The sequence below is a fragment of the Chanodichthys erythropterus genome, chromosome 11 (assembly GCF_024489055.1).
Source record: "Chanodichthys erythropterus isolate Z2021 chromosome 11, ASM2448905v1, whole genome shotgun sequence".
Taxonomy (NCBI): domain Eukaryota; kingdom Metazoa; phylum Chordata; class Actinopteri; order Cypriniformes; family Xenocyprididae; genus Chanodichthys; species Chanodichthys erythropterus.
Window position 1 is genome coordinate 18,590,126 of NC_090231.1, and position 23,246 is coordinate 18,613,371.

At 35.7% G+C, this 23,246-nt stretch overlaps 2 protein-coding genes across 2 annotated transcripts; one reads left to right on the top strand and one right to left on the bottom strand.

The window, feature by feature from the left end:
* The first annotated feature begins 7,887 nt into the window (after positions 1–7,887).
* Positions 7,888–10,887, top strand: gnrhr2 (gonadotropin releasing hormone receptor 2). Its single transcript, XM_067401152.1, has 3 exons — positions 7,888–8,421; positions 10,033–10,237; positions 10,388–10,887. Exons 1-3 carry the CDS (start codon positions 7,888–7,890, stop codon positions 10,885–10,887), a joined length of 1,239 nt encoding a protein of 412 aa, XP_067257253.1.
* A 3,040-nt stretch (positions 10,888–13,927) lies between these two features.
* On the bottom strand, positions 13,928–23,161 carry wdr93 (WD repeat domain 93). The gene is given in 16 exon segments (XM_067400704.1): positions 13,928–14,683; positions 15,571–15,760; positions 17,212–17,368; positions 18,044–18,104; positions 18,189–18,396; positions 18,544–18,675; positions 18,790–18,867; positions 18,976–19,046; positions 20,845–21,034; positions 21,121–21,205; positions 21,447–21,599; positions 21,601–21,711; positions 21,797–21,861; positions 21,950–22,151; positions 22,261–22,530; positions 23,130–23,161. Coding segments are annotated over 15 exon segments (2,037 nt in total). The 5' UTR covers positions 22,519–22,530; positions 23,130–23,161; the 3' UTR covers positions 13,928–14,607.
* Between the last annotated feature and the right edge of the window lie 85 nt (positions 23,162–23,246).

Below are 23,246 nucleotides of genomic sequence, written 5' to 3' on the forward strand. Positions count from 1 at the left end.
TAATTTCTTGATAGAAATGATATCAAAATTGAAATATGTTGATCAAAATCGTACATTTATACACAAACTGAGCAGCAAACGCAACCTTCGGACACCATCTTTACTTTTCTAGCTCAACTGTCACAGAATGGAAAGCAAAGGATTGTGGGATATCAAAGGCAGCTAAGGATACATCTATGCTTCCTTCAAAAATCGATCTGAGGAAGGTATCTCATGAGAGAGGAAGTGAAGCTAACATTGGATTCGGACGTGCCTTGATGCTTTCTTACCTTGAAATGTGTCCTCGGAAGGCAGCATTTTCCAGTTTTCGGACGCAGCCAGAGATTCGGATCTCCTATCAAACAGCTAAACTGCTGAAATCATGTGACTTTGGTGCTCCGATTCACTGATTCATTTCGTAAATGGCTTTGCTCTCAATAGAGGCCTCACTGAGCCATCGGATTTCATCAACAATATCTTAATTTGTGTTCGAAGATGAACAAAAATCTTATGGCTGTAAGAACGACATGAGGGTGAATAATAAATGACATTATTTTCATTTTTGGGTGAACTAACCTTTTAAACTTCTGTTATCATTTACTCATGTTGTTCTAAACCCGTATGTCACCGTATGCCTGTATGTATGAATAAGGAAAAAATGATCAAAAAGTTAGGTAAATTAGGACAGAACTTTTATTTTTGAGTGAAATACCACTTTCATTTTAAGCTTTTGCAATGGAGTGTTGTTACATGATTTAAATAAAGTGTTTGATGTATTGATGTGTAAGTTCTTGGTCACTGTTCATAAAATTACATTCTTCTTTATCTCCCCTAGTAAAAAATGAAGGTTAAATATTAATCATATATCAGTATGGAATCATCGTATAAGCCACTGCACTGTAGTTCTATAATTAGTATGTTTTTGCTGCATTTGGAATACCTAAAATAGTCAAAATACACACTATAATTATTTCAGTCTTTCAGATAAAAGACAATACTGTTGACTGCATCATGCAACAGTCATTTAGTGTGGCTATATTCACAGCAAGTGTGATTGTAGGTAATCACACGGTCTCTGTACTTCAATACTCTGAGGCAAAGACAATTTACTGCTGCCTGGAGAATGGACTCAGCAATAGCATAACAGTATATCTCAGACTGTCTTTGGAGGCAGGGTTGATTTACACACACACACACACACACACACACACACACACACACACACACACACACACACACACACACACACACACACACACACACAGTATTGACTGGTTGTTTTTTCTTTTTTTTATCCATCCTACAGAGCAAGACTCACCACTCCTTGTGTTTTCCCATCTGTCTATGGCTCTGCTGGACTCTTACAGTGATTCATATTGAGCCAAACAGCGCTGTACTCAATTATAGCATCATAGACCCCTCTCTTTTTCCAGCACTTGCATCATCCCACCATCTTTTTGTCTTTTACAATTAAATTAAACAATTCAGCTAGTACGTAAAAGCACCATTTAAAATGTATCTGGTGTTTCTGATTATAATTCAGTTTTGTATAAGTTCGATCAAGGCCATTTACTGAATCACATTTTATGCTTTATTTTAAATAATACCAAACACTAATATTCATCATTTGATAAGATATAATCCATAATTAAAGGGTTAGTTCACCCAAAAATTAAATTAAAGTATTCACCCTCATGTCATTCCAAACCCGTAAGACCTTTGTTCATCTTCGGAACACAAAGTAAGATATTTTTGATGAAATCTGATGGTTTCTGAACCACACATATAGGCAGCACATTTTGAGATCCAGAAAAGTAGTAAAGACATCGATAAAATAGTCAATGTGACTACAGTGGTTCAACTTTAATGTGATGAGAATACTTTTTGGGCGCAAAAACCAAACCAAAATAATGACTTTATTCAATTTGAACTGTTGTCATACGCAGTTGACGTAGTAAACACAGTGCAGCGCTTCCGTGTTCCACGTCAGAACGGCGAATCATTCTTAGCCGGCTTCTGCGTCAGCATCACACGCATGTGTTCGGACGTAAATGCGGAAGCCTGCACTGCATTCACTATGTCAACTGCATATGACAACAGTTTAAATTGTTAAATAAAGTCATTATTTTTGTTTTGTTTTTGCGCACAAAAAATATTCTCGTTGCTTCACAACATTAAGGTTGAACCACTGTAATCACACTGACTATTTTAACGATGACTTTACTAACTTTCTGGACCTCAAAAGGTGCAATGTCGTTGCTGCCTATGCGTGGTTCAGATAACCTTGGATTTCTTCAAAAAAAATTATTTGTGTTTTGAAAATGAACGAAGGTCTTACAGGTTTGGGAAGACATGAGGGTGAGTAATTAATGACAGAATTTTAATTTTTGGGTGAACTAACCCTTTAATTTGGGTTAAATTAAATCTTTCTTCTGCTGAACAAAAAAGAAGATATTTTGAAGAATTTTGACAACTAGACAGTTTCAACTAGACAGTTTTTAATTTGCTGTAGTGGGTTGATCCATCACAATGGTGAAAAAAGGCATGAGGCAATGTATGAAAGTTGCTGCAGGAACAATCTTGACACTGAATGTCAATAAAACAGACAGGTTATACTATTGTACATAGAGACCCAAGGGAACTCCACAGAAGTGGTCTCCAAAAATGACCTTTTAAACAACAATAACTATTTACTATTAATTAACTATTATAATCCCACAAAATAAACAAAAATGCAGCATGCTGGTTATGGTGTACTGTTACTTTAGTAAGAAAATATGTTTTATACACAAGTAAAGTGTTAATCATGTAAAGTATTAATATAATGGCCATCCACTGGTCTTGGTCTTGACTACAATATTCAGCAACCTTTTATGGTCAACTTAATGGCTCCAATAATCTTTGCTCTCATTAATTTTTCGTAAGCTACATTAAAAAATTAGAGACTGACATACTCTAAACAGTAAACACTGCTGCTTTGTGCAAGTTTGTATTTACATTCTAAGACTACAAATATTCAATGAATAGGCTATAGTAACTATATTTGCTAATATATAAAAACAGTAAGCTACAAATTGTCAAACGATATGATGAGCGATAAAAGTGCACTTTGGGTTATTACTGAGCTTAGGGAAGTATGGATAAATGCTCTCTGTATGTGTAATGGTCATTGTGATTTTGCCAAGTAAGACATGTTCCTGGATCAAAATATTTTATTGATCCTAGAAACAAAATTACTGTTGGAAAATGTAGTCCTAACCCTGTTTCTACCCATAACTTATCCCTAAATTCAGAGTGAAATGATAGGTGAATAACATGATGTAGAAGCACCTAAACCTGATTGTAGGCCTAAACTTGACAAACTGTAAACATATCCATCAAATCTGATTAGTTGATTGGAATGTTGTTCCAGGAACATGATGTACTTTGTGTAATCACGTTCACCTATGGGATCTACAGTGCAGGGGGACATCTAGTGGTCTAGTGGTGTAGTGCACTGCACTTAGTGAATGAATACAAACATCACAAAGTTAATAACAGAAGAATCAAATGATTTATCTTTGAACAATTTCTATAAATTTGACATTGTAAGATAATCTAGTTCGTTCATATTGTACAACTGTTTGAGCTATGTTCACTTAGCTTTCAAAGCTGTAAGCTTTCACAGACTTGGATCATAAATGGATCATATAAATTTTGATCAGTTTCACTACTGGAGCTTTTATTAGTATATCATTATTACACTAGTGCTGCTTTAAAACATAAAAATCACATAAAATCCGGATACTATGATTAAAACATTTATTTTAACATTTATATATTCAATACATTGTAAGAAAGAAGTCTAAATCATTGTATTGCCAAGATTTGTTTTGTTTTTACTTAAAAAAAAAAAAAAAAACTGTTTTCAAGCTTCTCACTGCTCATGCCTGCAGAAGGGAGGAGGGAGAGAGAGAGAGAGAGAGAGAGAGTAACTGAAATATCTCTGACATTAAGAATGTGGTCATTCATTTTTAATTAAAGCTCTACAATTAATTTTTTACAAAGAACTAAATTAGAGAGCACTTGAACTGCAATTCTTACAAGTAACAATTACGATTAGAGAGCTCTGTAATTCAATTCTTACTAAAAACAAATATGGCGGTCTCATTGTAATTGTTACTAGAGAGCTCTATTATCCAATTCTAGTAAAAATGCAATAACGACAAGTGACGCTGAGAACATTAAAAGCTAATTTGGCTTGCCATAAATCGCTCCAATGCTGTTCTGAATATCAGCACGAATGTGTCTGCAGGTGTACCGATTTTTGATCTGACCAATGTGTGATACAGTTTATACAAGAAGTAAATAGATACATTTTTGTCACAGACACGCCAGCTCTTCACTCACCCAATCACAACGCACTCCCACCCCTGAGTATTAACAAGCTCCACCTGACACTCATCACAGTCACCATCAGCAGCACTACATAAGACACTCCAGATCACTCAGTCATTGTCCGGTCTCGTTAACGGATATCTACCTGTTATGCTTACCTTAAGGACTCCTTTAACGCCTGCTTACCTGTTGCCAGTGTTCTCCGTGTCTCCAGTGAGTGTCATCGTGTCCTGTCGTCTGCTCCACGATTGCTTGCATCCACGTTCCCTGGGAAAAGATAAGAATCATCATCCAGTCACTGCTCCAGTCACGAACTAATCCTGCCATTTACTCACCTGCATTCTGCAATTCAGCCTCTGGTTGTTTAATAAACATATCTTAACTATTACCAGTGTCTCCGTCCCCTTCTGTGTGTAACAATTTTATACAAAATTGTCATAATTTCTCTGTTAACGAAAAGTTTCAAATGAGTCCAAAGGCGTGAATGTACTCATCTCTGAGCAGTGCATTGTATGTTTCCTTCCTGAATGAATCAGTGTTTCAAATGAATCAAATGAGTTAATGATTCAAAGGGATATAGTCCAACCAAACATTTAAATTGTCAAATTTTGTTCCAAACCTCCTGTATGACTTTCTTTCTTCTGCTGAACAAAAAAGATATTTTGACAACTAGACAGTTTCAAACAGATTTTCACTATATGGACAAAAATACAATACAAGTCAATGAACAGAAACTGGTTATCAACAGAGTAACATTTTAATTTTTGGGTGGGGTATCCCTTTAAGAGCAGTCACTTGTTCGTTGAACAAATTGGTTAATTCAAAATATTGGCATTCAAAATATTCACTGAAAAATCTCCACGTTCATAGCGCACACTGACAGCCTGTTTACAGACAGTGAAAAGTAACATATTTGAAATAGAACCAGGTGTTACAAATACATTATGAATATGGTTATGGAATTCTGTATTCTCAGTTTTTTACGTGTTATGTATTTTTGAAGCACTGCAAAATAACATTTATTGAACTTGAATCCATGATTGTGCAAATATTATCTAATTTATTTTCTACATTAAATTTTATTTTTAACCACGCCTACTTATATGAAATCATCAATTCCGTAACCTATGTGTCATTACTGCTACAGGTTTTCAGTGAATGTTAAATTAATAAATGAGAAAATAGTACTTTACCTTTATTGGTGTAGTTGAATATCAAGAGTTCAGTACATGGAAATGACATACAGTGAGTCTCAAACTCCATTGTTTCCTCCTTCTTATATAAATCTCATTTGTTTAAAAGACCTCAGAAGAACAGGCGAATCTCAACATGACACCAACTGTTACGTAACAGTCGGGGTGTACGCCCCAATATTTGCATATGCCAGCTCATGTTCAAGGCATTACACAAGCCAGTATTAACGTCTGGATCTGTGCACAGCTGAATCATCAGTCCAGGTAAGCAAGCAAGAACAACAGTGAAAAATGGCAGATGGAGCGATAATAACTGACATGATCCATGATAACATGATATTTTTAGTGATATTTGTAAATTGTCTTTCTAAATGTTTCGTTAGCATGTTGCTAATGTACTGTTAAATCTGGTTAAAGTTAGCATCTTTCTTACTGTATTCACGGAGACAAGACTGTCGTTATTTTCATTTTTTAAACACTTGCAGTCTGTATAATTCATAAACACAACGTCATTCTTTATAAATCTCTCCAACAGTGTGTAATGTTAGCTTAAGCCACTGAGCACTATCAAACTCATTCAGAATCAAATGTAAACATCCAAATAAATACTATACTCACTGGAATCGATGCATGCATGCAACATGAATGACGAACACTTTGTAAAGATCCATGGGTTTTATTACAGCTAATATAACCCATATTAGCTGTGTAGACTTTGTTTAAATGCTGTTTAAGGCAAGCGCGAGCTCCGTGGGCGGGGGAGCACCAGATTTAAAGGGGCCGCGCGCTAAATCGGTGCATATGTAATTATGGCTGAAAATAGGCAGTTAAAATAATTAATTTCAACTTACTTACTTATAGTACATCTTGTTAAAACTAGTTCTAGGGCACCTTTAATAACCCATTTTTAAAAATGTGAACATGTATTTGTTTTTCTAGCGGTTCTAATATTTTTAGACTCTTGCGGTAATTCGATTTTTTACGACATGTTTTGGGAAATGTTTAAAAAGGTGTTAAATTGTCAATAAATGTTTTTAAATTAACTTTAAACTTTTCTAAATTAATTTCATAATTACAGTAAATAAATTAAAAAAGATGACAAAAGGAGGCATGACAAAACCAGTGTTGGAACATTTAGATAAAAAAAAAAAAAGGACTTGGATTTCATAAAGATGCTCAATGTTCACGTCCCTGAAACTGAAACCGTTTTAAGGCTAGTTAGGCTTTCAGAGTGGAATCAATAGCACTTCTGAGCTTAGCGTTTGTCCTGCTGTGGGACACATTGACCTTCCTGACAACACTCTTTCACATCACATGTGTCTCTATTGCCTCTGAGCATGATATTACTAAGCACATCACAAACCAAAAACAAAATCACACACAAACACACACACACGCTTGTTTCACTATATTAGTGAGGACAATGCATAGACTTCCATTGTTTTTATATCAAGTTAATGATATTTTCTATCGCCAAACCCAACCCATACCCAAACATAACCCTCACAGAAACTTAGATTTACATAAAACTAGATTTACATAAAAATGTTTTGGACGATTTATATGCCTCTTAATCTAGGGAGGACCAGTAAAGCACATTTGGCCCTCACAAGTATAGCCAAACCTGTACACACACACACACACACACACACACACACACACACACACACACACACACACACACACACACACACACACTCACACTTTATGATAAAAGTGACTAAAAGTAGCCTAACCTTCACGTTTTGTTTTAAAGAAGCATCAAACTACCAAAACAGCTCATCTTAATCTCTATCACGCTTTTCTTGCACAGTTTATAGACCTTTAAATGACACAGGGGTGAATTCAGGTTGATTGGGACACTTTTTCCCAGTCAATGACAAAAAAGTGTCCTAATCAACCTGAATTCACCCTACGCTTTTATCTTACTTCAATCCCTTCTTTAAAATGCATCAGCAAATTAACCTTAAGCTTTCAATTAAACACGAGAGGAGGGGTCCTTTGACCACATTTGGCTATATCTTCATTAACCACGCCCCCGGTGATGATGCTATTCACTTGGACACTTACAACTGATGGTCAGCACATTCAAATGACAACAGATCTCTGGGGTCACCAACGAGCCATCACCACCTAAGCAAGGGGAGAACATTAAGATAATTATTTATTTACGTTACTTGTAGCCTAATTGAAAAGTCTAGAAAAAAAATGAGTTTATGTAGGCATATACAGTTTCTGGAATGACCCTTTTGGGATTCTTTTCCCGCTTCCACGTGTTTATCAGGTCTGTACATTACTTTAACTACTGATCTGGCCATTAAAGCACAAAAGAAGCAGCATGAACTCAACTCATCACATCGAGGATCTTTTTCAGAGGAATTCCACCTGTAAGTATGATGTCGAAAACTTTAACTCGAGCAGCACTGAAGATGTTCCTCACCCTCCTCATCTTCCGCGCTTCACCACCGCGGCTCAGGTCCGAGTGACGCTCACCCTGATCCTGTGCGCGTTGTCCGCCTGCTGCAATCTCGCCGTGCTTTATTCAGCCAACCACAACCACAGAAAACGGTCCCACATTCGGTTGATCATCACTAATCTGGCTGTGGCGGATTTACTGGTGACGATCATCGTCATGCCGCTGGACGCGGTGTGGAATATAACTGTGCAGTGGCTCGCGGGGGATCTCGCGTGCCGGACGCTGATGTTCCTCAAACTCGTGGCCATGTACTCGTGCGCTTTCGTGACCGTGGTGATTAGTCTGGACCGGCAGGCTGCCATTCTCAGTCCTCTGTCCATCAACAAAGCGAGGAGGAGAAATAAAGTTCTGCTGAGTGTAGCATGGACCATGAGTGTCGTGCTATCCATTCCACAGGTAAGTGAGGTGTACTGGGAGAGAAATTTTGAGGTATGTATCGTCCCCAAGATGACCCACAGCTTTTTTTTTTTTCCTTGAAAAAAAAATAATAAAAATAATCTAAAAAAAAAAAAAAAAAAAAAAAAAAAAAAATAAATATATAAATATATATATATATATATATATATATATATATATATATATATATATATCAAATTATATATCAAATTAGGTTATATGTATGTATATATATATATATATATATATATATATATATATATATATATATATATATAACCTAAATAGGCTGGCTGAGTTAAATCATATGTGAATTCATATTGTTACTTCTATGGCATATCTTCAATTAAAAATGTATGCAATTAAATATGTAGACTATGTTCATACAAATCATAGAATAAATTTACCTTTCAAATAAATCTCATTTACTGGGATTCTGCTTTGTCTGTCGTTTATTGAATTAATCAACTACATTGTTAAACCGTTTAAAAGGAACGGAATTGTTGATTTAGTATTTTACATTAATAACTCTTTAATGACAATATTGGGCTATATAATATGAATGATATCAAAGTCACTTATACATTCTGTAAAATTTAACCTTGGGCTTCTTGCCCTAGGTAGAGGGTCATCTTGCCTCAGTAGTGGCCTCTTTGAATAATTTTACATTTTGTGCTATAAGCAAATGTTTCTATATATTTTCCTTAATGACACATTGGCTGATGCATCTTTATCCTGCACATACTAAATTTATATCCAAATATGCACAATTTAAAAGTAATTGCACCTCTATCTTACCATGTATGAAAGTGATGTTCTGGATATTCATTATTTTTTTCTACATATTAAAGTCATAATGCCTTTCCCTGCTAAAAGAACTGCCTAACCTGCTGGTCTGAGCTGGTTTAAGCTGGCCTAGAAGCCCAAATAGTTGAAAAGCTAGTTTAAGCTGTTCAATTAACTGTCATCTCACTGTATGGTGTAAGATGTGACATATGAAATGCCATCTAAAGTAAAACAAACATGTCCTGACTTGACATTTATTAAAAAAAAAACCCAACTTATTAAATCTAGATTCATAAAAACCTTAATGTATTCCAATTCTTTTTTGTTTATCAGCTATTGTAATTTATGTTTGTAAATATATTTATAGACTAAAAAAAATGTAAATATATAACCTACAATATCATTTATAAGTTTGCACAACTGTTTACACCATTGATAATAATAAGAAATGTTTCTTGAGCAGCAAATCAGCATATTAGAATGATTTCTGAAGGATCATGTGATGTAATGCTGAAAATTCAGTTTGTGATCACAGGAAGAAATTACATTTGAACATATATCCAAAAAGAAAAGTTATTTCAAGTTGTAATAATATTAGCATGAGATTTCTTTAAAAAAAAAAAAAAAAAAAATTACAAAATCATACCGATCATACATATAGTGTGTGTATTTATATATATTTAATATATGTATTAAATATATATGTATTAAATATATTAAACTACTCACATATCTCAAAACAAAAGGAAAAATAACCTGTAGTAACCTGTAACCTTGCAACAGAATATCTGTAATATCTATGCCTGTAATATCTTCTTTTTCCAGGTGTTTATTTTCCACGTTGTGGTGATTGATTCCCCCAAGCAGTTTATCCAGTGTACGACCTACGGCAGCTTTAGCTCACGCTGGCACGAGACACTTTACAACATGCTTACCTTCACCTTCCTCTTCCTCTTCCCACTCTTCATCATGATCTCCTGTTACACCAGGATACTGTTTGAGATCTCCAGGAAAATGACCGAAGACAGCTGTAAGTTCTTTTTTTTTTTTTCATTAAAAAAAGAAAGTACCTTATTGAATCAACAGTAGTGTGTCTTGATCAGTTTGCATGTGACATTACCCTGAGGTGTTTTTGCTCTGTTAAGCGTCTTGCTTTTGTTGTGATCTTTGTCACATACAGTGCTGTCTAACAAAGTGCAGCTGCGCAGGTCAAAAAACAACATCCCTAAGGCACGCATGCGCACACTGAAGATGACTGTGGTCATCGTCCTGTCATTCATGGTTTGTTGGACACCCTACTACATGCTTGGCCTGTGGTACTGGTTCTGTCCCGCTGGCCTAGTGGAAACAGTGTCCCAGTCCCTCTCACACATCCTTTTTATCTTTGGCCTATTAAATGCTTGTTTGGACCCCATCATCTACGGTCTCTTCACCATTCCACTGTGCAGAGGCATGAGGCACCGACGGCGTGAACATAGCGTTGTAGCTTTTGAGCTGGAGAACACTAATAACTCTTTGATGACTTCCATCAGAACTTCCACCTCCTCTCTCACTTTAAAGAGGCTGACAGTTCAGCAGACTTCTAGAGAAAAGCTAGAATGGGACGGAGAGTATGTGCACAGGATTGGAGATGATGGGCCAAAGAATGGTGTGGCTTTTACAAGTTATTCCACGGTATAGACTAAAGGCCAAAACACGAGTTGTCTATATGTATGATAGCTTTGCATTTAACCATTAAAGCCATTGTGGGCAAGTGTAATATAATTACAATGATTTAAAGGTGCCCTAGAATTAAAAATTGAATTTACCTTGGCATAGTTAAATAACAAGAGTTCAGTACATGGAAATGACATACAGTGAGCCTCAAACTCCATTGTTTCCTCCTTCTTATGTAAATCTCATTTGTTTAAAAGACCTCTGAAAAAAATCTCAACATAACTCCGACTGTTACGTAATAGTCGGGATCATTAATATACACACCCACAATATTTGCATATGCCAGCCCATGATCAAGGCATTAGACAAGGGCAGCCAGTATTAACGTCTGGATCTGTGCACAGCTGAATCATCAGAATAGGTAAGCAAGCAAGAACAATAGCGAAAAATGGCAGATGGAGCAATAATAACTGACATGATCCACGATATCATGATATGTTTAGTGATATTTGTAAATTGTCTTTCTAAATGTTTCGTTAGCATGTTGCTAATGTACTGTTAAATGTGGTTAAAGTTACCATCGTTTCTTACTGTATTCACGGAGACAAGACTGTCGTTATTTTCATTTTTAAACACTTGCAGTTTGTATAATTCATAAACACAACTTCATTCTTTATAAATCTCCCCAACAGTGTAGCATTAGCCTTTAGCCACGGAGCCCAGCCTCAAATTCATTCAGAATCAAATGTAAACATCAAAATAAACACTGTACTTACGCAATGAGACATGCTGCATGACGAACACTTTGTAAAGATCCATTTTGAGGGTTATATTAGCTGTTTGAACTTTGTTTATGCTGTTAAAGGCAAGCGCGAGCTCCGTGGGCGGAGAGCGTGAGCATTTAAAGGGGCCGCGCTGAATCGGCTCATATTTAATGATGCCCCAAAATAGGCAGTTAAAAAAATTAATTAAAAAAAATCTATGGGGTATTTTGAGCTGAAACTTCACAGACACATTCAGGGGACACCTTAGACCAGTGGTCTCAAACTGCCGGCCCGTGGGCCATTTACGGCCCGCCCTCCCCCTCTACCCGGCCCGCAACTGATCTCAAAAATAAAACATAATCCGGCCCGCTAAATTATTATTATTATTATTCTGTAGTTGCTACCTGTCTGATATGCAAAGAAAAAGTCGCCGTTCTATGGGGGCATTCACATATCGCGTCACATAAGAGGCCGAGCCGCATTCTCATTCTTTCCAATGCGCTTTCGCTCCAGTGGCATCTGTCGTTGCTATGCAACCATGAGCCGCGCTCTCAACCGCGTCGCTTCTATTATGAGCGCGCTTGCCCAAATTACAGTAAAAGCACTCGACTTTGAGTCAACCACCGAAACGCGTCCGATGCAGCCATTAAACGTTACCGATGCTCAAACGGCATCTTGGACAAATGCGCTGCCAGGTGTCTGTCAAGAAACAGAAGAGTGTACAAATGTATTCAGGTATTGTATTTGTTCAGTACAGTGTTGGACAGTGCAAAATGTAATGTTATTTAAGCTAACATAAAGTAAGGGAAAATACTTCCACTAAATATTAAAAATTAATAGTGTATGTAACAATGAGAGATTTTTATTTTTTGGCAAAATAAAGTTGATATAGCTCCATTTTTTTTTATTTTTTTTTTCTGACCCCTCCACGCCACAAGTGTTGATGGTTTTGTTCCTAAATTACTGTAATTTTTTTTATTCCATGCACTTTGTTGGATGTGAGAAGTTGCACCAGACTATTGCAATTAATAGTATATTAGTAGTATTATATGTTTAATAGTATTATATAGTTATATTACACTCTGTAACAATGAGAGAAACACTGCTGTTTACATTTAGTATGGTTAAATAAAATATTTATAGTATAGGTATAAAGATATTTTAGTAGGCAAATTTGATGTAAATGAGAAATAATGCAAAGGAAAGTAAATTTTCTAAAATGTTGCACTTTCTTGCGCTTGGTTGTAAATATGGCCCTCCTATGAGGTGTCAATCACAGAAACGGCCCCCTGCCAATTTGAGTTTGAGACCCCTGCCTTAGACTTATATTACATCTTTTAAAAAGACGTTCTACGGCACCTTTAATAATGTGTTATTTACTGTAATTAGTATATTAATACTCGCTAATTAGGTAACGCTTTTGCACGCTGAGCCTTCAGATACCCAGACAATGAGAGTCTGGGCAATGAATTTCATTATATGGACAAAATCAGTAAGATTCTTTTCAGTAATAATTTTATACAGCAAGGACACATTAAATTGATCAAAAGTGACAATAGAAACTTTTACATGGTTACAAAAAATCTATTTTAAATAAATGCTTTTAAAGTTTATAGTTATCAAAAAGTCATTAAAGAGTGTATCAGGGTTTCTACAGACATACTAAGCAATACAACTGTTTTCAACTTTGATAATCATAAGAAATGTTTCTTGAGCAGCAAATTAGCATATTAGAATGATTTCTGAAGGATCATGTGACACTGAAGACTGGAGTAATGATGCTGAAAATTCAGCTTTGATCACAGGAATAAATTACATTTTAACATATTTTTCCAATTTAAAATAACTGTTTTCTATTTTATATATATTTTATAATATTTCTATTTTTATTGTAATTATGATCAAAGCTGCAAAATGAGCAGAGCTCTTTTTTATGTGCACAGTGATTTAAAATTGTAACTATAAGGGTTGATATTGAGTATTCATTGTTTTGTCTTGTGGTCTAAATGTTGAAATCACAATAAAATGAATTTGGAATCAATGGCTTGAGGGGTTTGGCACAGATCATTAAATTAATATAACTCAATGTGGATATGGGCTGTGACTCAGATCATGTTAAGTTCCATTAACTCACAAAAACCATGTTATAGCCTCTCAACTGCCCATGGCTGGTCCAATTAAAGAAGTAAATGTGACTAAAAAATCTGAATAAACAAAATCACATTAATAACTTTGAATGAGTTTTTAATAAGCCAGAGGAATAAAATAACTAGCTACATTGATTAATATTGCAGCTCAAGTTCAATTAAGTTGATGTTCAGTACAAACGACAGTAATAATGAAAAGATCTGCTTACTGGAAAAGACTTAAGTGGAGCAAAGCTGAAAGCCAGTGCCTATGGCCTGTCATATGAAATGAAAAAGAACAATACAACCAGGAAATGGTGCTGACATTCAGTATAATAATGTGTGGGAGATATCATTAGCTGTGATGCTATGTACATCAGAACAGGCCATGAGATTGTGCAGAACAGTCAGTTTGTTATGGTCTCTGAATTTGTGCACTGCCCAGCCAACAAATATACTGAATTTTGTTTACTTGACCTTTTGTTATGTAGATAACAACTAACTGCATTTGAGCTGTAAATCAAGTCAGAATAAACAATCAAATGCACAGATTGCTCATGCATATATAAACACATATATTAAGGCATGTGCAGATATAACACATTTAAGCAAAAACTGATGTGCACCCTCCTCAAAACCCCAACCTGAAAAGAACTTTCAAAAAAAAAAAAAAAAAAAGATGACATAAAAGGTTCAAATATACTGTTTTCTCTAGCTGATGGGATCAACATCACCAAAGATAAATGAATGAATGCATGCATGTTTTTGATCCACATAAATACAAAAAAAGAAACAAAATGCTCTCTTTGTCTGTCAGCATGTTGTGTCTGATTCTCTTCTTATTGTGTGAAGTTTCATTTAATAGCATGCTTTGGTAACTGCTCCCACTGGAAAGGTAAATTTCTGTTCCTCTCTTTCCAAGAGTCAGCTCTACACACAAAAAAAACATTGCACATATAAAGTATACTCTGTGTTTTAGGTTAGAGGCCAAATCACTGTTAAAATCGGCATGCAATGGAAGTTGCGATTGTATTGTCTTCCCTATTATAATGAATATCTGAGTGAAACAGCTTCTTGAATGACAAAAAAATGAAGTGCGGGACTTGATGTTGTCCATCAGGAACTGAATGGATTGTTGTTGTTTGCTATTGCTGTGATTTTGTGTCATGTGACATGTTGTCCCACCCTTGCGCGGGTAAACATCAAGAGATTTTGTTGCAAGAAGGAGGGGAAGTTATTTTGAATAGGGATTACGAGATCACATGATTTAAAAAAAAAAAAAAAAAATATGTTGAGCATTTTTATAATAAACACTGAAATATTCCATTAAAAAAAAAAAAACAATAATTGTCCATTTGATTTCATGTTGAATTTAAAGCCCATTCACACTAAGACTGATTGCTAGAACAACAACTATGAACATCAAGTTTAAAAAAGTTTAAAAGCAGAGTCCACACCACAACTGTGACAATAACAACACAGAGGTTCGATATTGTTGGAATTGTTTTTTTTAACTGATGAATGATAAAAACAGCCAAAATCTTTCCTATTTTAAAGCACATGCTGCAAATATGACCATAAGCGAAAGCACGCTTTATGCATCATAAATGTTTGCATGATCTGTTACAATACCATAGCAGTAATTTTATAGAATAATTTTTACATTTGATGAATAGGTTGCAGTGCAGTCTCAAATAGGGTCTCATTCACTAATTGCGTACGAGTGTTCTTACTTTCATGTGGTGAAAATTTCTTTTAGTTGTGTACACATAAAATTGTTTTTAGTTCAATCATTTAATACTGAACAGTTCACAAACCTTTCCTGGAAGTAAAAGTTGCAGGCCTCCTCCAAATCTGAAAGTGCGGCTCTGGTCTCTTTTTCAGCTACAGCAGGCCTTTTGACATGGTAGAGATCCATCAATGAACATTCTGAAAAGCTGAAGATGAAGAGGGAGCTCTCATCCTCTCCCCTATCAGTCACCTTTGCTAAAGGTGTTTTTCTGTTACCTATAACACAAATCATGTGCATCACCACACAATGCCTCTGTAGCTGACACTCAAAAACAGTATGTGCCACCTTAGACACATTTCATCACAACTTGAACATCATAAGACGTCATTCACACAGAACGTGTTTTTGTGTTGAAGAACATGAGATGCAGGGCAATGGAATAAAAAAAAAAAAAAAATCAAGATCTAGAGACATAGGGTTTTTTTTATATACCGGATAATCCATGGCTTGCTATGCATTAAAGGTGCCCTAGATTCTAAAATTGAAATTACTTCAGCATAGTTGAATAACAAGAGTTCAGTACATGGAAAAGACATACAGTGAGTCTCAAACTCCATTGTTTCCTCCTTCTTATGTAAATCTCATTTGTTTAAAAGACCTCTGAAGAACAGGCAAATCTCAACATAACACCGACTGTTATGTAACAGTCGGGATCATTAATATGTACGCCCCCAATATTTGCATATGCCAGCTCATAATCGAGGCATTAGACAAGGGCAGCCAGTATTAACGTCTGGATCTGTGCACAGCTGAATCATCAGACTAGGTAAACAAGCAAGGACAATAGCGAAAGATGGCAGATGGAGCAATAATAACTGACGTGATCCATGATATCATGATATTTTTAGTGATAATTTTAAATTGTCTTTCTAAATGTTTCGTTAGCATGTTGCTAATGTACTGTTAAATGTGGTTAAAGTTACCATAGTTTATTACTGTATTCACAGAGACAAGAGCTGTTGCTATTTTCATTATTAAACACTTGCAGTCTGTATAATGCATAAACACAACTTCATTCTTTATAAATCTCCCCAACAGTGTAGCATTAGCCTTTAGCCACGGAGCCCAGCCTCAAATTCATTCAGAATCAATGTAAACATCAAAATAAACACTGTACTTACGCAATGAGACATGCTGCATGACGAACACTTTGTAAAGATCCATTTTGAGGGTTATATTAGCTGTTTGAACTTTTTTTTATGTTGTTTAAGGCAAGCGCAAGCTCTTGGGGCGTGGAGCACGAGAATTAAAGGGCCACACACCCTGAATCGGCTCATTTCTAATTATGCCCCAAAACAGGCAGTTAAAAAAAATTAATTAAAAAAATATTTTGAGCTGAAACTTCACAGACACATTCAGGGGACACCTTAGACTTATATTACATCTTTTTAAAAAAAGTTCTAGGGCACCTTTAAACCGTTTTAATGCATGACGTGGAGGGAAATAACCACCCAATGCAAAGAGACTTGATTTTTTTTTTAAAGTTTTTTTAACTTGACCCATTGCATTTTTAGAATGCTGCGTCATACGTGAGATACTGCAAAAGACGAGATGCATATTTACACAGACAAACAAAGGGAAAGCAGTGCAGTAGAATGCTGCAAAAAGTGTCAATCAAATAATAGCATAAAAGCATAATAGAATGGTTTGTTGTTTTTCAGTTTACCTGTAATATACAGATTTTGTTGGGTTGGCTCGAGCACATACACAGGTTCCCTGAGTGAGCTGAGCACATGAGTGTGAGGCAGATTTAAGATGAACACTGGTGCTCCATCCTCCATTTCCCATATAGATACTTGCCCATTTCTCTGCATCAACAAAATCTGTAAACAACTTCAGGTATTACCATATAGTCACATATAGAGCAAAAAATAAATAAAAAAATCTAGTCTATCTAATCTATTTTATACAGAATCTAAAGGGTGTTTTCACACTTGAGTCCTCTTTAAAAGAACCAAACTGACCCCTTTAAAGAGGTGACCAAGAGGTGAAAAAGGACCCAGTTCTCTTTACATTCACACTGTCCCTGAAAGAGGACTCAGATCCTTTTTCGGCTCACTTAAATAGGAATGTGGTCTCAGACCTCTTTGTGTTCATACTGTTGCTTTTTGGATCTAGTCCATTTCAGTGTTTGATGGCCTTCAAAATTTGATCCCATTCACTTACATAGTATGTGCCTCACTAACCAAGAAATTTGTTTGTAAAGATTATTATTATTATTATTATTATTTTGTAAACAGACATTGCTACATATGCTCTTGAATGAGCTCAAGTTGTTTATCTTGAGCACCAAAATATAAATTTTGTTGCGACATCCATATTCTTGTACTGAAAGGCCCCTGAAAAGGACCAAGTGTGAAAACATCCTAACATTTATCGATCACGTTATGGTGTGCACTTCCCTAATCTCATAAAATGAGAGTGATTATTAAAACTGTACAGTTATCATTATCGTCCTTGCTGTGAATGAGCTGTAACACAGAATTATGCTTCTATACCAGACACTTCAGGAAGGGCACAGGTACAGCAACAGAGACAGCACAGCTTGGGTCTGCGGGTCTGATGGGAGACAGTCATTGTATTTTTTTATACACCATGTTCAGTATTTCTAAATCCTTTATAATAACTGGGGGTGTTTAGTACCTCTCAATAAGTGGAACAGTGCACATGTCTTCTCCTCTGCTCGCAGTCACACTGTAGCACTCCCCACTTCTGCAGGTGAGCACTAACTGGAGTGTGGGTAAAAAGGGACCCTGAAGAAGAGGAGTGACCGGTAGTTGACTCTGCAAAAGGAGCTTCATCCTGCAAATGGCACTGTCTCCTGGGATCACAATATTGGCATATGGACACCCTGCACCACCAGAACACAATCAGGGTTAAGATTCTTTCTCTTAGTATGATATCAGTATGGTATCATGCTATTGTATCATTTAATCACTGGGAACCACACAATATCTATCATAAAATCTGAAATGACTACACACTGAAGGAAACTTACCAAACCGTCTGTCCCATATAGTAACCAGCTGGCCGTCAAGCCCTAGAACAATGAACCGTGTGCAGGCACTGACAGCAGAGCAAAGGATTTCCTGAGAATTGGGCCACAAAACATCCGGTCTGGGTTCACTGTCTGATTCAGGAACAGATTCAAATATCATTTATAAACATGAACAAATTTGTCCATGTAATGTTATGAATATACTGTATTTTGCATTATAAATGTAAGAGTTAGTGGCTGGAGTACCTTTCTCTTTCTTCAACAGAAGATACTGTAAGAGATTATGACTGCCATTCCACCACAGGCACATGGCAATGGGAATATCTTCAAAGATAATCCGAAGAAATATCATAAATGCACATTCTGAAAGAAGGCGTATATTTATCATTGAAAAACTTGCATGTAAAATAATCTCTTAAATTCATGGCTCACCTTTAGCTGCCTTAATTTCCCCAGGGATTGAATAAAACCCCTCATGCAGTAAGAAGTGACAAGTGCAGTTGCTGTAATAAAAAAAGTCTGACACACTGTAACAAATTTACACCACACCAAATCCTTTCACATGTGCTCAGTACTGTTGTTCCCTACATGCATCTTTTTAATTTAATCCCTTGTTTTACTTAAATCGTGGCCACATATTAATCAACTTAAAATGAGTGAATGAATTAGTACAACATGGCCATGATATACCTAAAACAAGGGAATAAATGAATCAAACATGTCTTTAACTAAAACAATGGAATGAATTAATAAAATGTGGCCACAAATTAATAAATTGTGGGAATGAATTCTTAATTTGTGGCTTAATTTGTTTTTATTTTGCATGTCATGTGTGGGGCTCCATATTAATTTGTTGTTATATATGAGTGCAGAAATAAGGAATTTATCTTTAGATTTATTTTTGACAAATCTAAAAAGTTTATTTGCAAGTTGTAAGTATAACTCTCACTGTATTCTTAGTTTATGTTATCTAATGAATTGCGCCAGAACAAGATTTGTATGATTTAATGGATTGTTTGTAACATCAGGCTTATCTTATTAATATTTATGAGGCCATACTGACTTTGAAATATAACCTTTTTGGACTCTACTTAATTAATATTCATGAGACAAATCAGATTAAGCTTGACTTGCATGGCCATGCAGATGTGCAACACTATACATACTTTTTTACATAAATGCAAGTTAAATATGATCACATTTATGCATTTATTACAGAAAACATTCTTTTTACTCAATTCATGTACACAAGTACAACTTCCAAACTCCTTAGACCTTTAATTTTGAACAACACCTCTATAAACCTAGCAAATTTCTTGAGTAAAATATTTTGGTTGATAGTGTGTTTGTGTATCTATATATATATATAAGATACACAAGTACAGTACAAATACAGTACTGTGCAAAAATGTAAAATGAAAAAAGTCCAGGAGGTCACACTAAATATAGATTTTTGCTTAAGGAAGCCATTTTGTTCTATTTTTTTTTTTTTTTTTTTTTTAATGTACACATTTTGTGTACATATTTATTGTATTTTCTGTTTGTATCAAGACCAAAAAATTTATATGGATGGTCATTAAAACATTGCTAAAACAACAAAGCTGGTGGTGGCCACTCAACCACTCTTAGCAACATAAACTGAATTGAAGCTTACTGTATTACGTAGAACTTGAAGAGTATTGTGATAAAGAGATCGATTGAGCGAGTTTATTACCTGCGTTCAGATTTAGCATTTTCCTTCAGGTCAGTCCTATGTTCATAATAAAAAATCTGATGTATTATCTTGTCCTTTTAACAGTTAAGGGGTTTTCCCGTGACTGACAGCGCTAGTCAAAGCATTTGTCAGTTGCATCTTGTTCCGTGTTCACAACAATTCAGGTTTTTCAATGTAAAAGTCTTCGCTACTGACTGACACACTCATAAAGACAGTCTTTGCTGCCATCTAATGGCGTAATAATGTAACTTCTGTTGCTGTTCACGGTCAGGGGCTATTTTTCCGGCAGAAGGAAGGCTTTTAGTTAAAGTTTACTTAATGAAAGTTGCATTGATACATATTTCTGGCTTTAATATTTGTATTGTGTGGTAACCGTTTTATAAAAGCAATAAGGTACTTGGGGCTAGTGCTGTATTGCGAATAAGTCACAGCTGAAGGTGTTGGACACCCTTCAGCCGTGACTTATTCACAATACGTGCTTTAGCCTTGATTACCTTATTGCTTACACACACATATATGTGTGTGTGTGTATATATATATATATATATATATATATATATATATATATATATATATCTCAAGACTACCTGGGACCTTCCGCTTTCTGCTGTGATGGTCTCATAGAGCTGGAGCTGAGGTACTTCACAAACATTTTCCTAAATGCCACATTCTGGTTTTCCCATTGATGACTACTAATGAGGTGATTTTGGCCTGATCCTATTATAGTGCCTTCCTCTGTCTTCTGCAGGACCTCAGATGGACTTTTCAGAGAGGATCCTGAAAGACATGAACACTTCAGTGAAAGAAATACATAACACACTTCTAAAAGAAACATATTTGCTGCAATGCTTTAAACTGGATACCTGCAGGGATTTCTGGAGGTTTGATCTTCATGAGTAAAACTATTGGAGACAATTTGGCTTCTGTGGCGCCTGGGGATTGTGTAGCCTAGAGAAGAGACAGGACAGAATATGACGTCTCATTGCAGCAAATTAGCAAACATTGCCAGAAAAAAGCAAACTTACACATAGTACAAACAAACAATATATTTTATCCTGAAATAAACAGATAACATTTGTGCCTCCAAGAAAAGTATGTGCATTTCGAATTGATATCAGTTTTAAAACGTAAACCGTAAATAAAATAAATGGTTTTCCCAAGTAACTTTCCAATGCAACATAACAGTTACCCGTTTCGTTTCCAGCTCTTTGAACCACACATCTTGTGGGAAGCGATAGACATCCAACCAAACAGAACCACTGGCTTCAGTGACATTGAAAATATATAACAACAGCATTAATAAATCAGTGCTTTCACAACTAACTATAATTTTATTTTTATATTATAAAAACCCATATTTCAATACAAAATTTACACATCATGACTGCAGCTCCAAAGTCCCCTCTTCTAGACACTTCAAATTTTGCACAGATGTTTCTATGGTTTATATCTTCCTGTGAGAAATATAACACAACGCAATTATTTTAAAGCCATTTAAAACCAACAGCAAACATAAAAATAACACTATTATGAACTCACAGTTTCATTGATGATTTTTATTAAATAAATATTCTCCATGTGATGCACAAAAAGCCGTGCAATACCTTATGAGACAGAGAATAATAATGTATAAATAAATACAAAAACATATAAATTGGAGAGATATGAATGCAAACTGTCTCAGGAAATTACCCATGTCATCCACTGAGCATAACAGGTGTGTGATGTTTCCCAGAGAGGCACAAGAGATGCTGGTAAGCTCCACTCTTTCATTCTGCCACGTTTTTACACAGGTGAGAGTGGATGTACTGATGACTGACAGACCATGAGCATGACCCACAAACAGGTAAAGTCCATCCTCAGAGCACACAATACAGTTAGTTCTGGCTGGAAGCTAAGAACCAAAAAAACAAAAAAAGTGTAAAATGAGCATCTTGGACAAATGCACCCAAAGCACAGGAATATGATGGGACTTTATGATTGTATTGTACATGTAAACATACCTTCATTTCTTTAGTAGCATTCAGCACAGGAATTTGTCTTGGTGCTTGTGCATTCTTCTCAGTCTTCTCCTGCTTTGATATAACTTCCCATGCTCTGTCAACAAGGTTATTTAACAGCTTATCGATCGTTCTCGCAGGCTCCGGCAGATTATTATCAGGCTGATGCAGATCTGTGAAATAAGTCACATGATCATCTTCACAGCTGCTGTAGTCTGACGGCTCTGGGATCACTAAACCTGGTGTGACATTCACAGCCATGTTGTGTTATTTCTGGAGGGGGGAAAAAAAAGAATTGAACTGAATTTCCCATTTGTCAAATCACACTTATACACATACCTAAAAAAGTGTCAGTTATATAAAATGGACCTGAGAAAAACATCCAAACAGTAACAGAAATAAAAATGATAAAACCTTAAAGTACTATGTTGTTATTTTACATACTACTGTAATATGTTTTTTGGTCATGTAACATAATAATACCATGGTATTTTGGATTTACAGGTGTACCAAGTAAACAGCAATGGCGAATAAATGCGATAATCAAACTGTACCATGGTAGCCTATATATCAAAGTTACATAGCATGGCACCTCCATAATAGTGTAGGCTATATTACTAACGTTACTGCAAGAGTAAATTACCAGGACAACAATTCGTTTTAGCAGCAAGTGAATTTTATAGTTGTTTGCTAGTTTGCTATTTCACTGTGTTGGTCGGACCTCTTGACCTCCATAAAATTGGCGATAAAATGTATGAAATCTGTTGATTTGGGTGGTCAACAAGATATTTTTGTGAATACTTAATATATAATCATGCTGTAACACAACAGTGATCTGAATGAATAACGATTTCATTAACACAAACGCTCACCGCTGACGCGCTTGTGGAGTTCTTCCGGATTGTTAGGTTGTCATGACTACAGTACACTCTGTGGTTGCTTTGAGTGGGGTGGGGGTATGGGTGGGGGGCTGTTGAATGCTTGAATCT